Source organism: Acomys minous (genome assembly GCF_964271855.1).
Source record: "Acomys minous genome assembly, chromosome: 8".
Classification (NCBI taxonomy): Eukaryota; Metazoa; Chordata; class Mammalia; order Rodentia; family Muridae; genus Acomys; species Acomys minous.
The window spans coordinates 62692548-62709161 of NC_140489.1; the positions used below are offsets into that span (position 1 = coordinate 62692548).

A 16614-nucleotide genomic window follows, 5' to 3' on the forward strand; every position below is an offset into this window, starting at 1 on the left:
ACGGTATTTATCTATTTCACCAAGTTGCTAAGTTTACAGGCATAAAGTTGGTAAGAGCTCCTATTTTTTTTAAATTAACGGTAGCACCTTGGCACCACCTTGTTCATTCCTGATTGGGTGGTTCATGTCTTCGTCCTCTCTCTTCTTAATGAATCTGCCTACAGCTTATTGATTTTGTTCATCCTTTCAAAATGCCAACATCTGATTTCAGTATTTCCCTTATAGCTTTTCTTCCCAACTTCATCTTCCTTCCCTTTCCTCTGCTGCTTTGGGTTTAATTTGTACTTGTCTCTAGGTCACTAAGATGAAGGTTACTTCACGGATGCACCTTCTTCCTTTTGAATAGAAATCATATCATAAAGTTCATGCTACATCTCACCAACATGGGTCATCTCTAGTCAGTTCAACACGTTTTATAACTTTACTTCTGCCTTTTGACTCATGGACAATTTAGAATTGAGAAAAGAATTGTTTTAAATGAGGTTGTTCTAAACATGCCATATGGTTCACCATGATAAGTGTTCTGCTTGCCTAAGAAAGTCATACATATTTGGTGTTTGGGACTAGAGTGACCTATAATTGCTGACTGTTAAAGACTGTCGGCTTTTCAGTGTTCACCAATTCTTCGTTCTTCTCCATTGATTACTACAAGCAGAGTATTAAAATTCCCAACTACACAATTGTGAATTTATTTATGATTAGTTTACCAAATCATGACTTCTGTATTTGAAGACTGTTTTGTTACCTGGGCACAGATTTAGGATTATAGTATCTTTTTGGCTACAGCACCTTTATCATTACATGGTGCCTTTCCTCATCCCTGGTAACACTCCTTGCTCTGAAATCTAATTATAGATTTCATGAAATCTATTCTATGAAATCTATCTGGTATCTGATTATACTAAAGTCACTTCACTTGTCTTTTGATTAATGTTTACATGGTATTCCCTTGTCATCTTTTTCTCTTAATCTGTTTATACCCTTGTCATCTTTTTCTCTTAATCTGTTTGTATTCTATATTTAGCTCAAGCCAGTTAATATTCCAGTATAGAGTAGAAAGGGTTCATGAGCCTCCATCTCTAACTGAGGTGCTGTGGACAGTTGTTGGCTTCCAGGTCAACCCCACATTCATATCTGGACAGTACAGATTGGAATCAATGGGTTATAGGGAAAAAAAAAAGAAGGGGCTGGAACAAGGGAGGTCAGAGGATAAACATGTTCAAAGTACATAGTATGAAATTCTCAAAGAATTTAGTAAAAACCATAAGAACACAGGTATGGTATTGTGTGCTTGTAGCCTTGGTTGCTCATGGGGTTCAAGGTAGGAACACTTGGGCCCAGGAGTTAGAGACCAGTCCAGACAACAAAGTGAGACAGGGTTGGGAGTGGTTAGAGGGATGGGTGACAGATGGCTTTCTTTTAGACAGTATAGAGCTAGGTGTTTCTTTTCATTCTGTCTGACAATTTCTTTTCATTAGTATGCTTGGGCAGTTTTGGCCACTGAAGTTGTACACACATTTGAGTTAAAACATATCAGCACACCACTGATTTTCTATTTTGCATTTTTATTTCTGCTTGCTTTTGGATCAAATTTGTTTGTATGTACATTTTAAAGAATTCCATTTTATCTCTACTACTGGCTTATCTTATTTTTTAAAAGCTAGTCGTTGCTCTAAACTCCATACTGTTTGGCTTTAATTATTCCTGAGATACCTTCAAGCATAGCTTCTCATGTAAGTATCTTAAAGTAGTATTCCCCGAGCACTAACCATTTGTGCCACACATGTGACTACCACATATTTTGTTTTCACTTGTTATAAAACCACAATACACTCACATCTTAATGTACATGGCTGCCTTTTAGAGTGATTTAAAAGAAGGCACCAGATAACGATGATCACTCTTAGGTCCTAGCACTCAGAATACAGAGGCAGGAGGATTTCCAGCTCCAGGCCAGCCTTATCTACATAGCAAATCCTATTTACAAAAACAAAACTCTGCTAAAAATTACAAGAAATACAAGAAAGCCACCTCTTTGAGGTGAATCCACGTGTATTATATTAGGAAGTGTGGCCAAGGAAGGAGTGGAGAGAACTTGCAATGGTTAGCCACGTGTTTTTATCACAGGATGTGGCAACTCCCAGAGGGCCATTTTGATGGGCAGGACATGCCCACTTAGAGTCTGAAGGTCAGCCTGGGTCCCTACATAACTTCAGTTGTTGAGTGGTTTTGAGAAAATGAAAACTCTGTGGTTCATATACTTTTCCTCCCTGTGTTAAGTATGGTTGTGACATTGTTCCTCCCATCCTTAGCCAAACTGAAATTCTTTCCAGTTTTGTTGCTGCCCTTGGACCTCAGAAGGCACTTATATGGGAAGGCAAGGAAGAATCATGGATTACTAAAATGTTCCTAATGAACACACTAATGATAAACAACTGGCACAAAGGCAAACAAGCCAGTGGACTAGAATAGAGGCTGGACAAGGAGCAACTGGCTTTCTATAGAAGGTGGCAGCAACGAGGAAAAGGCACTGCCATAGATGTCCATAAGGAAAAGAAGAACAATAAAACCAAACACCCATATCCATCCAAAGTAGTGTTTTCATGGTCTTATGATATGTCACAAACGTCAACAATGAGGAAAAAGTATGGTAAAGTTGAAACAGTAGAAGATCTTTTGTTTAACAAAAGTCAGAAGAAAAGGAAAGTCACAGAACAGGAAAAGAAATCTCCAACACATAAACCTGACAAAAGAGCCAACAATACAACTCCAACACGGAACAGGCAAGAGCGCTGGCAAGGGGCTACATAAGAGACTGCTCAATAAGCCAGAAGTGTACATAAAGTTGCTCCAACTCATTTATATTTGGGGGATTTCAAACTAAAACTCAATGACCTATCAGCAACAACTGTCAACAGTTCCGCTCTTAAATAATTCAGCAGAAATCCACGGACACCAAGACACTGTCCAGGGAAGTTCAGAACGGCAGGATTTGGAGGAAACACTGCAATATCTCAAGTGCCCGTCTTTGGGGTTTTGTGTATTAATTGCACAACAGCTCCCACCAACCCTTTTAAAAAGCTTTTGGGACCAGTGAGAAGCCTCAGTGGGTAAAGGTGCTTCCTGCCAACCCTGCCAACCCTGCCAAGTCTGATGCCTGGAACCCAAACACTGAAGGGAAGGCAAACAGTTTTTCTTCAGGAGTTACTACAGATAACTTGGCCCACACATTTCATCTTAGATACAGATTTTTTTTAATTAAAGTTTTACTTTGTTTTGAGGTAAATACAGATTTGCATGCCATTTTAAGAAGCAAAACAGAGATTCCATGTGCGCATAACTCAAGCTCCTTCGGTGAGTAAGACATGGAAACAAAATTACAACAAAGCAATACAAAGCACAATGGAAAAGACTCCCACCAGCCCAGCCTAGCGGTGCAGGCTGTAGTCCAGCTGTGCCATTGGCTGAGGCCAGATACCTAAGGTCACGGCCATCCCGGCTTACACAGCATGATGAAGGTCCGCCTGGAAAACTTAGTGAGATCTTGTCTCAAAGAGAAAGCGAAAAAGGAGGGCTAGCAACATGGATCCATGGCAGAGCCCCTGCCTAGCAAGTGTGAAGCCCTAAGTTCAACCGTCAGTACTTCCATGGGGGAAATACCGCCATCCTTACTGGCATCCCTCATGTTGCTCTTTTATAGTCACACTCAACGTTCTGTCTCTGCCCTTTCTTTACATGGCTGCAAGCTCATTTATTGTCTTTTTCATTTCAAAAGCATTTACAAGCAGAACATATGGTTCTCTGTCTTTTGAGATTGTCTCACGAAATCTTCAGTTTTCTCATTTTCAACTATGGAGCAACATTTCATGGTATAGATGTGTTATAACCATTTAACCATCCACTCATTGCAGAAAACCTGACTTTTTGCCTCTCCCATATAAGGTGCTAGCTATGTCCATGTAGCTGTTTGTTTGAAGGTGTTTTTGCCCTTTGGTTAACTTTCTAGCTACCACTTACAGAGCAGCAGCGTAGGACATCATAGGTTTTGCCAGAGGACGCAGACCACGTCTGTATAACTGACCATAAACCACGGAGGTACTCCCACACTCTCATCAATACTTGCGGTTTTACAGCCACCGGCCTTGGGACGGCCTTGACTCTGCACTTCAATCAGACAAGACACATGCTTCTCAAAGTATATACTTGGAAACATAAACACCACGAACTACTCCTAAGGAAGAGGCTGGGATGACATGACCACAGTGAATACTAAGCCCCTCTTTTGCATCCAGGAAGGACTCTAGCAGGAAACTAACCAAAGTGGCTGAGTCCCAGCTTCATCATCTGCTAGAAACAGGAACCTACCTACAACAAGGCACCCACCTTTCTCATACCCCATTTCTAATTCATAAAGTGATTAAATGAGCAGTGCCCACTGGTATAAATGAAAGATTTTAGGGCTACAGAAATCACTTGATAAAAGTTATTTTTATTATTAAGCTTATTATGTTTGAATAGCAACGGCCTCCAGCGGCTCATATATTTGAATGTTTGGTCACTAGGGAGTGGCACTACTTGACAGGGATGAGGAGGTGTGGCCTTGCTGCAGTAGCTGTGGCCCTGTTGGAGGAAGTGAGTCACTGGGGGTGGACCTTAGGGTTTCCAAGCCCAAGCCAGGCCCACTGTCTCTCTTTACCTGCTGCCTTCCGATCTGGATGCAGAACTCTCAGCTGCCTTTCCAGCACCATGTCTGCCTGCGTGCCACCATGCTTTCCTCCATGATGATAACGGACAAAACTTGTGAAATGTCAGCAATCCTAACTAAATGCTTTCCTTTATAAGAACTGCCATAGTCATGGTGTCTTTCCATAGCAATGTAACACTGACTAAGACATTATCATAATCAAAATCATTACGTGCCCCGGCCCCATCCTGGACATTCAGATTCATCAAGTCTGGGCAAGTCTACGCCACGTGAAGTAGAAGTCCTTTTCAACAAGAACATGTTTAAGACAGGACTACAGGCAAGAGCCAAACCGCCTGGTGGCAAGGTGTTATGCTTACACACATACACATTTAGTAAAGGCCCCGAGTGACTAGCCGTGATTCAGCAGTTCTCTCCAAGCCTGGGACTGCAGCTTCATGAAGTCACAGTTTCTCAAGAGATGGTTCAGTGAAAGGAGTGCAGTGCAGCTGATCCACTGGCTTTCAAAACCCCAACTACAGAGTCAGCACTGCTACACACACACACACACACACACACACACACACACACACACACACACACACCAGCTTTCAAAAGCCCTGATAGAGCAGGCAGCACAGATACAAGAAAATTTATTTGTGAGTCATAGGTTGTCAAATCAAATCTGAAAATGAGACACTATTTCTTTAGAAATGAAAGTAAGTCATCACGGTTGTCACTGTTTGCGTGGACTCCACATTACCGCAATGCTCATTTTGACAGTCCATGATTATGAGGCACCAGGACATTTTTCAGGGCACTTGGGAATCATTCTGGAGGTGGCTGCAGCCTCCTTACCACTTCCGAAGCAATGTGCAGGTAAGCTTTGGCCTGGAAGAAAAGAGACTCATTGTTCCATGTTTCCCAGGTGACCCCTGAACTGCTCAGCGTGGACGCCTGCTGAATCCATCTGTAAAGCAGCAGGCTGGGGTGTAGACTCCTAACTGTGAGGGTAAGGCTGGGCAGGCACATGGCAGCCAGGCCCAAGGAGAAAGGGTCTCTCACTATTTGAGGGTAAGTACTTAGAAGGTGACGTTTGAAGAAAAAAAAATCAATATGAGAAATTGCTGTATTCCAAATTCTAATTCCAGTGTCAGCAAATTAACAACCTAATTGAGTTGCATAAAAATCTGACCTTCTTCCTTTGAGAAATCCTGAGATAGATCCTGCCAATTATTGTTAGGCATAAAAGGAATTAGCCAATTGGAAGAGAGCTATTTCTTACAACCCATGTTTTCTCTCTGGAAAGCATTTTCCACTCTGCCTGGGATAGTCCACTACACCAGCACTGAGCACGCGGCAGCTGTTCTCCAGGTGAACTGGGCCTTCTCAACACTTCCGGGTTCCGGTGGCACATACACCTTCTCTGGGATTCCCAGCACAGAGTATTGCTAAGAACCAATGTGAAGACGCAGGCTGGCACGGAGCCCTTTGTTCTGGTTACAGCACTGACCCCGAGATCTGAACTTGGAGAATTCTCTTAAATAAGCGCAATGGTAACCACTGCTCTTACTCATAAACAGGAAGCATGAAACAGTGCGACTTTATTTTTTTGAGGTAGGGTTTCACCATGTAGTCCAGACTAGCCTTGAATTTATAATCCTCCTGCCTCAGCCTTCCCAGTGCAAAAACTTCAGCATGTGCCACCATACCCATATTAAGATTTTGTAAAAGCAGAAATTCCTACTCCAATATATTTATAGGCATATTATCACTATTATTAAACATTAGCCAGCTTCCTATTTGCCAGGCTTTTCCTAACCTCATGGTTATCAGAGATAAATTCTATACTCACCTTCCCATGAGGAAACCATGGCCTAGACAGGTGGAGACTGTCTAAAACATTATGACTACCTGGTGACAAATTGGACTTTGAGCCACAGCGACCAGCCTCTTGGCCCCAGCCTCCATACTCCAGAGAGGCCCTGCCTCTGTTTGCTGAATGACAAGCATATGTCACACATCATGATTTGTGCCTTAGCCCCACAGCTGGATCCAGGACATCATTCCATAACCATTTAGCACTTGCCTATGTTAAATTAGAGACATAACCTACCACAATAGCAAAACGTCTGGGTGACTCGAGAATAATTCAGCTTCTCACACTCAGCCTTGCTCTTCAGTGGCACTTAGCCTCCCAGCGCATCACACTCAAGGTAATGATTAGATTGGCATTTGCTGTGATGCTCCTGAACGTGCTGATTTCAACGGTTTTGATCTGTACAAAATTGTTGAGACTGATGTTTTTTGGGGCAATGCTGTATCACTTCAACGAATCCGTTTTGGTCCTAATTGCATTCGCAGCACAGTGAGATGTTAAGATTGAGAAGGAGGCAGGGCAGCTCATGGCGGAGGAGCTGGGGCCGTGGAGCCACACAGGCTGGGCCTGGAGGCTTGGTTTCATTTTTGATTAGCTGAGGGGCCTTGGGCTAGTTTGATGTCCTCTCCTAGGCTGTTTCTACAGCTGTGAAATGGCTGTGGGACCAGCATGTACTTCCAAGGGTTTTCAGATGGCATGCAAAGTGCTGGCACAGGATGTGCACACAGCTTAAGTGGCCGCTGCTATTACTATTATGCCCCCAAGAAATGAACAGCCAGGCACGGTGGCACACACCTGCCATCCCAGCAGATGGGAGGTGGAGGCAGGAGGTCATCCTCTGCTACAGTGAGCTCAAGACAGGACTGGGCTACACAAGACTCTGTCCCAAAACTTCAAAAAGAGATGGGGGGGGAACAGTTTTAGCAGTTATACAAGTCTATATGAGTGCTTTTGGAGATATTGCCTCTTGGAGAATAATGAAATCCCTGTGTTTCCTTCATCTAGCATAAAAGCCACAGATATATTTCTTGAGCTGTTAATACTCTTCGTTCATTAACTCAACTTCCTTGCTCTTACTGCAGAGCTGTTTAATAGGTAATCTGAAGATACTATCTGCTCTGTCACTACCAGGTAGCAGGGAACAATGGGACCAGAGTTAACAATACTATATAGAAGTTAGTTTCATTTTTATTTTGAAAGATTTGCAGTTGCTTTATCATATTTAGTTCACAGAAGGCAATGGGGTGATAATCTGGAAATTATAAGATAATAAAGCTTCCATTTATATTTGAAAATCTTCACCAAGAATAACTTCTAAGAGGACTTGTTCTCTGTGCTAATTTTTTATTTGATACAAACAATAAAACCATAAAAACCATTTGTCCTTGGTCCATTACATGTGTACTGGTCTCAGTCAAAGGCAAAGGTTAACAATTTCAATGTCACCAGCATGAGGCGATGTTATGACATTTAGAGTTCTGAATTCAAAGCCCCCACCATCTGTCCTTCCGCTACCGCATTCTCTGGCTGTTACACCATTCACTTCGTGTTTCCCTCGGTCTTCTTCCCTAACTGGAGCACATGGCAGAAGTTTGGCAACCATTAGCGCCTCTTAACTTGTGTCACAAGCCCTTCCAACTTTCTAAATGATGCCTCAAATTCAGCAGAGCCACACCGTATCCTGAATCACCAGCACTGGAGTGCTCATCCCTTCTGAACGCTAAACATCGCTGGAGAGTTCACTTGCAGAGGCCAACTTTACTGCGTCATAGGGGAAAAGGGAGTTGTTGTAGGCAAGAGTCATCATGGCCATGGGCCGAGTCCAGGACTCAATAAAGCCCCATAACATCAAGAACTATTGTCATTAATGCTGACGCAGGGGACCCAGCCTTCATGACTCAGATTCTGCTACCCTGAACTGTAGTGCCAGGAGGGCAGCATGTATCTGATGCTACCTCGGGGTGAGGGCAGAAACGGACCTGGCCAGCCCCGGCATCTGGCGGCTGGGACACTCTACATAGCAAGCTCTAAGGCAGCTCTGATCTATTTCACGTACCTTATTTAACCCTCTCGCCATGACATCAGCATACAGATGGGGAGAAAGATTCAAGGGCATAGGGAAATCATTTTGGAGTCCCACTTAGTGGCAGGCTCAGCAATGACTCCAGGTAGAAATACCTTAGAATCTCAAGTCTTAATTGAAATTAATAGTAAATACCATTATCTGTAAGGAATCACCAAAGGATACCTTTATTCTGCTCTTGGAAGTCATTCACATGTGCATACTTTATTTTTAAAATCCTCATTTCAAACTTTTCATATACTGTATATTGAAAGTATACTTTTGACAGTTGCAATTACCATACTTTAATATGAAAGCAATAAAAAGTTATGGTTTTGCTTATCTGAAAGTTCTTTAAAGGAAAAGTGGAAAGGAAATGTAATACTGGAAAGATAGAGAAAAAGAAAGTAATGATAGGCACTATATTGTATTTATTCAAAGGTCACGCTGCAGCAGCTGCAGCTCATCAGCTGCCACTCAGGCTGGGGGAGGCGCTGTGCACCCACCAAAGGGTAACTCCACACGGAGTGTGCTGTTTAGCCACGATTCCAGAGCAGACCGACTCACTTTCCTCACAGCATTAACCAGGCTTGGTTCTCTTCCTTTCTTGTTCACGGAATATTAGAGGCGTGAACAAGAAGGAGCAGATGCTGTGAGTGGACAGGTCAGTCCCCTCGGCTAAGGAGCGGCTGGAGTGGGGAACAGAAGCTGCTGGAAAACTGGGGTGCCGAGGAAGGGGAGATGAAAACTACAGCTGAACTGATACACGGATGCCAACTGCACGGACTAAGCAGGGAAGGTTATATACGTGACTGATTTCAGGTCTGTTTCTCAGAAGGCATTATAATAAAATGTTTTATCCTTTAAAAAATTTATATTTTGGCAACTTTGAAAATCTATCAGTTATGTCCCTCATGAGGCTGGCTAGTGAAATCCTACCAGGCTTTCTGCTCTACTGCCCAGGCATATTCACACACACCGTGACTCTCTCATTCCTACTGACGGGGTCCTCACGCACCTATTTCCTCACATCAGGCTCCTTTCTTTCAGGAACCAGCTGAAGGCATAATACTGAAGTGTCATATTCTTGAGCAGGCAGAAGTTGCCAGCCAGCAAGATAGGAACCTTGTACGTTCTCATTATGGGCTTCTTTGTGAGAAAACTGCTGGGAGGTCAACTGTCTGTTCTTTGAACTGAGAGTTTGGTATCCACATTTACAGCCTAGTGCAGGGCATAACAAGTGACTTAAAAACCAATGTGTGTAGCCTTTTTCTGTCTGCCTGTCTCTGTCTCTCTTTCTCTTTTTCTGTGTGTGTGTGTGTGTGTGTGTGTGTGTGTGTGTGCGCGTGTGTCCCCTCCTCTTTATATATCTCAAATACATCCCACAAAAAGAAAGAAATACAAAAATGAAACTTACCTCATCACTTTCAGGGTGTGAAAACACAACTGGCTGACCCGTATCTGAAGCTTCCCTTATACTGAGGTGTAAGGGAACATCTCCTGCAAAAACCCACAAGAAAACATCAGAGCCAGGGATGCTTACACAGGCATTCACAATCTCAGTAGTCCACCTTTGGAAAGAAATAAGACCTCAGTAAAGTCTCTCAAACTAAGTTGGATTATGCCTACCCTCAATTTGCTGCATGCCTAAAAGAGGAATTTCAAGTGCAAATTAAGGGTAGAAAAATCCCACTTAAGGCAGTTGAGTGACTATATATGCATAGGTACAAGCTCAGGGGCAACCAACCAAGAAATGAGGCTTCTGACTTGTTCTTTGCTGCAGATCTCCAGGTAAGAAATAGCTAAGAGGACATTTATAAGCGACTTTCTCCTGTAACAGCTGATATAGACATACTGTGTTGCATGCCAAGGAGGAGATGGATGCAGACGCAAAGCAGTCCCAAAGAGGCACCAACAGGTCTTCCCGGTGCTGCCTGATGAGTGAAGACTGCCATAGAGTACATTGGGAGTGGCAAGATGGCTCAGCAAGTAAAGAGGCTTGCTCCTAAACCTGGTGACCCAACGTCAATCCCCAGGACATACATGGTATAAGGAGAGAATCTTTCAAGTTCTCTGACCTCCACTTACGGCCCATGGTACCTGCACTCATACACATTCACACAAACATGGAAGAAGCGTAATAAAACCATTTAAAAAGTAAGTCAGATATGTATCCCAGTATCAACCTGGTTTGACACATTGTTCCTTTTTACTACTGCCAACCCATGTAGCATGACATATAACTTGTGAGCGGGGTGTGTTCTTGGGAAGCAGCCATGTGCATCTGACCACGCTGTCCCAGGACATGGGAGAACATACAAGAAGAGTGTCTCCTGACAGCTGACAACCAGAATGCAGTAAATGGAGTCATAAGTAGAACTGTCTTGTGCCTCTCAGTGCTTTCAGAAGTACCTCAAATCCCCACAAGGATGACCAAAACATGTGCACATGTGTGTTTTCTGTCAATATCTTACACAGCATCCTGCCGACAATGAAGATGTCTATGTCACAAAATATTGAAACTTATGGCATAGCAGAGGGACAGGTATTTCAGGCTATTATTATCATCCAACTTTGCAACTGTATTTATTATTTTTTAAATCCAGTTATTTTTATATTTGCTAATGTACAAATGAGTTTATTGTAACACTTTCACTCCACTCACATGATATTAATGCTGCTGATCTTGGTTGTCAACCTGGCTGCATCTGTAACCAACTAAAAACCAAGCGTCTGGGCACACTGTGAAAGATTTGCTTGACTGGATCATCTGAGGTTAAATCTGGCCACACCTTCTGATGGCAGTCCACATAAACAGACAGGAAGCTTTGCTTTTTGCCTGGCTCCCTTCACTCTTGCTGGCAAGTTCATCTATACTCTGTTGCTGAAAAATCACTTTGCAGGTATTAAAACTTACTTCTCCAGGATTCCAGCACAGACTGAAGACCAGATGACACATCTAGCCTCATGAATTGAACAGCTACTGGATTCTTAGCCTTTTGGTAGAGGGGAGATAGATAGATAGATAGATAGATAGATAGATAGATAGATAGATAGATAGATAGATGATAGATAGATAGATAGATAGATAGTTGGGCCAGCCAGACTACAGACTATAAGCCACTCTAATAAAAGTATACACTTTCTCTCTCTTTCTTTCTCTTTCTCTTTCCCTCCCTCCCTCCCTCCCTCCCTCCCTCTCTCTCTCTCTCTCTCTCTCTCTCTCTCTCTCTCTCAGCCCCCATTCCTTTAGAGAATCATGACTAATAAAATATCTAACACCCAAATGACAGAAATAGGAAATAAGATCATTTCAGTATCCATTTAAGGATTAGCTTTGCAGCAAATTTGATGTCCCTTCTACAGATCAATACAAGACTGCAGGGGATTCTCACAGGAGCAGACAGGGTAAATGTTACAAAAGTGCTTAGAAACCCAGAAAGTTTTTTATCTTGATTTATGAATAGCAAGGAAACCGAGATGGCTTCTTTTCTGCTGTAGAAATAGAGTAAAATAGGCCAACCATGTATTTTATACAGTCACCTACTGACATGGCATTTGCCCTCCAGAGAGTTATAGCAGAGCATGCAGACATAGAAGGCCATGGGAAGCCACGGTGGGAATGGGAATAAACTTCAAGAAGAAGTCTGGGAGGGAAGAGCATCTTAGAGGAGAGCCAGGGCACATTTTAGATACCGAGAGTCCTTTGTGATGGTCTGAGACTTAAGCGCTTCGCATCAACTCAGTTCATATGGATAAGGGTCTAAAGAGCCACTTGGGGCCAGAGGGATGGCTCAGTCAGTCATGACGCTTGCCTGAGTTCCATTTCAGGGACTCACATCATGGAAGGGGAGAATTGGCTCCTGAAAGTTGTTCTCTGAGCTCCATATGAACACAAAGGCACACATATCACCACCCCCTCACCCTAACACACATGACATAAACACATTTTAAAATATAATTTAAAATATCCAAAGATCTGTTTTAGGAATAATCAACCCAACAGGTCATAAAACCGCGGGGGTGGGGTAGGGATGTTAAACAGCAGAAAGCCTCAGCTGAGGGAAGTCTACCTGGTTTCATTTCCTCATCCCCAGTCTGCAGTGACATTTTTGAGAATGCTGGAATTTTGGGTTCTTTAAAAAACACATATATACTATAAAAATGTGCTTTCATTTTAATCTCAGGGTAGGTATGTGGGCTGCTTCGGACTGTCAACAGCAGCTGACTATGACTTGCTTCATGTTCCAGGATAAGCGTGTTTTTGTCTGCTGCATACAGTTTCTCTGACTGTGTGATTGGAATTCTGGGAACTTTTCACAGAGTACATAAATGCTCAGGTCCTGAGCGGTGTAGGTGGTTGTTGGTCATCAGGGAGGTTGGAAAAAGAACACACAAAGTAGCAGAGATCAGCGCTGTCAGTCCCATCCTCTATAAGCACAGCTCCTGCTGCAGTCCATGGAAGACCTCTGGGGTTCTGCGACTACATTAAGCAGATGAGTGGGAACGTGACATTATCATTCCTGTAAACAGTGCTGAGATCCCATCTACAGAGGGCCCAGCGGTCAGCACCTCTGGCTTGCTCGAGGTCATCATATATTTGTGAGCAGCTGCATAAGAGGGAACGTCCAGTCTACAGGAGGCTTCAGACATCTAATAAATGACTTACAAGACTGTCCCCCTTGTTCTAAGTTAGGAGGTTACACTGCCAGCGTAATTCAATAATGCCATGATAATTACACATTTACTTCATTATATAAGGGAAAGTCAATCTGTTATGTTATTATGCAGATTTGGAAAATTGAACTTTCTAGGTTAGTTAAATGAAAAACAGTTTCAGAATATAATTAGTGGCTATAATTACAGTAATGTATCAAACTATATCATTAGCATTCACCTGGCACTGTAGTTGCTGCTACAGAGCAATGCAGAATAACAATAATACATTTAGCACTAACTCCAGAAACTGATTATAATAGAGAATGTTTTTAAATCCTTTCATCTCTAAAGGATCTTAATTTTCAATCTGAAGCTAGTAACATCTGTCTTTGCCCAGAACAGAAGCTCATTTGTGATTACAATAAAAAGCATGTTGTCTTAAGCACCCATAGCCTGCTTGTGAAATTTTTGAAAAATCATGTTTTACCCAAAATCTGTTTTTGCTTCTTCACTTATAACATGATTTTGTTTTCCTCCTATACTACTTAGTTCTTTGACTCAGTGCTATGAGCAATATATACAATGAAAATTCAAGTGCCATATTTTATAAAAATGGTAATAGCATATCACAATATTCAGGAGGAGATACTGTTGCTCTGCAACTGAAAAAGTGACAGGCAAAGATCTTCTCATGAATGTACTCACACACAGTCATAGAACATACTCTTAGAGTGTGCTGAGACACATGAACACATTCACACACAGTCACAGAACATACTCTTAGCATGTGCTGAGACACATGAAGGCATTCACACACAGTCACAGAACATACTCTTAGCATGTGCTGAGACACATGAAGGCATTCACACAATCACAGAACATACTCTTAGACTGTGCTGAGACACATGAACACATTCACACACAGTCACAGAACATACTCTTAGCGTGTGCTGAGACACATGAACACATTCACATACAGTCACAGAACATACTCTTAGCATGTGCTGAGACACATGAAGGCATTCACACAGTCACAGAACATACTCTTAGAGTGTGCTGAGACACATGAACACATTCACACACCATCACAGAACATACTCTTAGAGTGTGCTGAGACACATGAAGGCATTCACACACAGTCACAGAACATACTCTTAGAGTGTGCTGAGACACATGAACACATTCACACACCATCACAGAACATACTCTTAGAGTGTGCTGAGACACATGAACACATTCACACACCATCACAGAACATACTCTTAGAGTGTGCTGAGACACATGAAGGCATTCACACACAGTCACAGAACATACTCTTAGAGTGTGCTGAGACACATGAACACATTCACACACCGTCACAGAACATACTCTTAGCATGTGCTGGGACACGGACCAAGCATGTCTACATACACCTACTTACACAGTTATGCCCATGTCACATGTTGCAACTAGGGTAACCACCATCCTATAAAATATGACTCCAATGCATGGTGCGCAGACCACATCTCTCTCCTCAAACTGAATCTATAGGCAGCCTTACATCTGTCATAGAGATTATACCGTGGCCTACAGGACAGGCTTATCCACAAACGCCAAGGAGAGCTTAACAAGCTTAACCCACACAACAGCACTATACAACACTTTAAAGACACAAAAGCCCCAAGCAGCTACTTACTGTTTTACTCCATCACAGGATTTCATTGCCATTTCCCCTCCTGCAACTTCCCCTGTGAAAGAGCAGTCTAAGATCTTACCGAGAACATCCAGATCAAGGGTCTGTGCCAGTTTCCTTGCACCATCAGCTCCAAAAATGTGAGTTTTGTGTTTACATTTTGGACACTGGAAGACACTCATGTTTTGGACAAGACCAAGAACCTAGATAAATATAAACACATTGAAATTAAACTAAAGTTACAGTGGGTCATAGTATATGATTTTTTTTAAAGATGTATTTCTTTATTATTATGTATACAATGCTCTGTCTGCATGTACATCTGCAGGCCAGAAGAGGGCATCAGATCACATTATAGATGGTTGTGAACCACCATGTGGTTGCTGGGAATTGAACTCAGGACCTTTGGAAGAGCAGACCGTGCTCTTAACTGCTGAGCTATCTCTCCAGCCCCCAGTATATGATTTTAACACAGTATTACCGAGTACCTATTGGTGAGACAACAGTCAAGTGAGGCGAGGCTCTGTTCTCATGGGACTCACAAGCTAGCGAGCGATAAGGATGGTAACTAACACAATGACACACGGAGCCTGGGAAGAAGGAGAAGAACCTTTGGGCTGTGTGGACAGAACTGTTCTTTTAGGTTGTGGATAGGTCCCCTGAAGAGGAGGTGATGCCTGCAGCAAAAACACAGTGGAAGCACAGCCAAGATGGTAAAATCTGGAGCTGCCTGGTAACCTAGTGGCTGGGTTCCAGGGGTCTAATAAGGATGGTCAGGGTCAGATGGGCTCAGGCTTTGAGTATTTAGTCTCCCAGAGGCTCTTGTATTGAACACTTGTTACTCAGCTGATGCTATTTTGGGAGGTGTTGGCAACTCTTGGAAGTGGGGTGCAGCTGGAGGAGCAGATCACTGGAGGTGCTCTTCGGGGCTCTAGCCCTTTCAGTCTCGGTCTATCTCTCTCTCCTCCCCTCTCTCTGCCTCTGCCTCTGGCTCGCTCCCCTCCTCCCGCCTCTGTCTTACCTAACACAAAGGGAACAACTTTCTCCTCCACATGCTCCCCAACCACGTGGAGCCCCTGCGGACTGACGCCTCTGAAACTGTGAACCAGACTAAACCTCTCCTTTCCACTCTTCTTCAGGTACTTTGGCCACTGCAGTGAGAGCAGTGACAAGTCAGAAGACAGGACAATCATGCTCGTGAGCCACGGGAACAACAAGGATTTCTGAAGCTGAAAAGAGGTGGCGGTAGGCGAAAGTGTGCTGTGACAATGCAGCTCTGATGCCCACATGTTGAAGAACAAGAGGGGAAAAGGAAGACCAGGGTAATGGAGCACAGAGCTCTTCCAGCCTGCGGCAGCTCACATATTCCCAGCTCTTTTAAGTCATGCAGTAGAGCGAGTGCTTGGAAGGCGTCAGTCCCTCCACGGGGGCGTCAGCACCCCGGAAAGTGGGGCCTTCTTCATTCTCGTTCTTCAGTGGAGAAACCTGAAGCCAGCAGGAGAGTCACTCCAGCCCTTGCTGCTGCTATTAGAGTAACATTGTAACACTTCACCTAGCTCCCATCGCTTTCTAAGTTTCCCTGGCTTTAGGCGCAAAATTGATCTTTAAGAAACATTATTATTCAGTAGTACCATTGAGTAAGCACACAGTCTGCAAAC

General features: G+C 43.1%; 1 protein-coding gene across 9 annotated transcripts in view; it reads right to left on the reverse strand.

Annotated features, from left to right (window-relative positions):
• The window catches only part of NUBPL (NUBP iron-sulfur cluster assembly factor, mitochondrial), a 184633-nt gene that overhangs the window by 7101 nt on the left and 160918 nt on the right, over nt 1-16614 (reverse strand). For 6 of the 9 annotated variants that reach the window (XM_084791824.1, XM_084791820.1, XM_084791823.1 and 3 more), the window contains 3 exons: nt 15039-15159; nt 10043-10125; nt 5322-5575 (listed from right to left, as the gene is read on the reverse strand). In XM_084791824.1, coding sequence (XP_084647950.1) covers nt 5513-5575; nt 10043-10125; nt 15039-15159 — 267 coding nt within the window. In that variant the 3' untranslated portion in view covers nt 5322-5512. Of the gene's footprint in view, nt 1-5321; nt 5576-7887; nt 8136-10042; nt 10126-15038; nt 15160-16614 lie in introns of those variants that run through there. The other 3 variants (XR_014780930.1, XM_084791821.1, XM_084791822.1) reach the window with 2 other exon arrangements.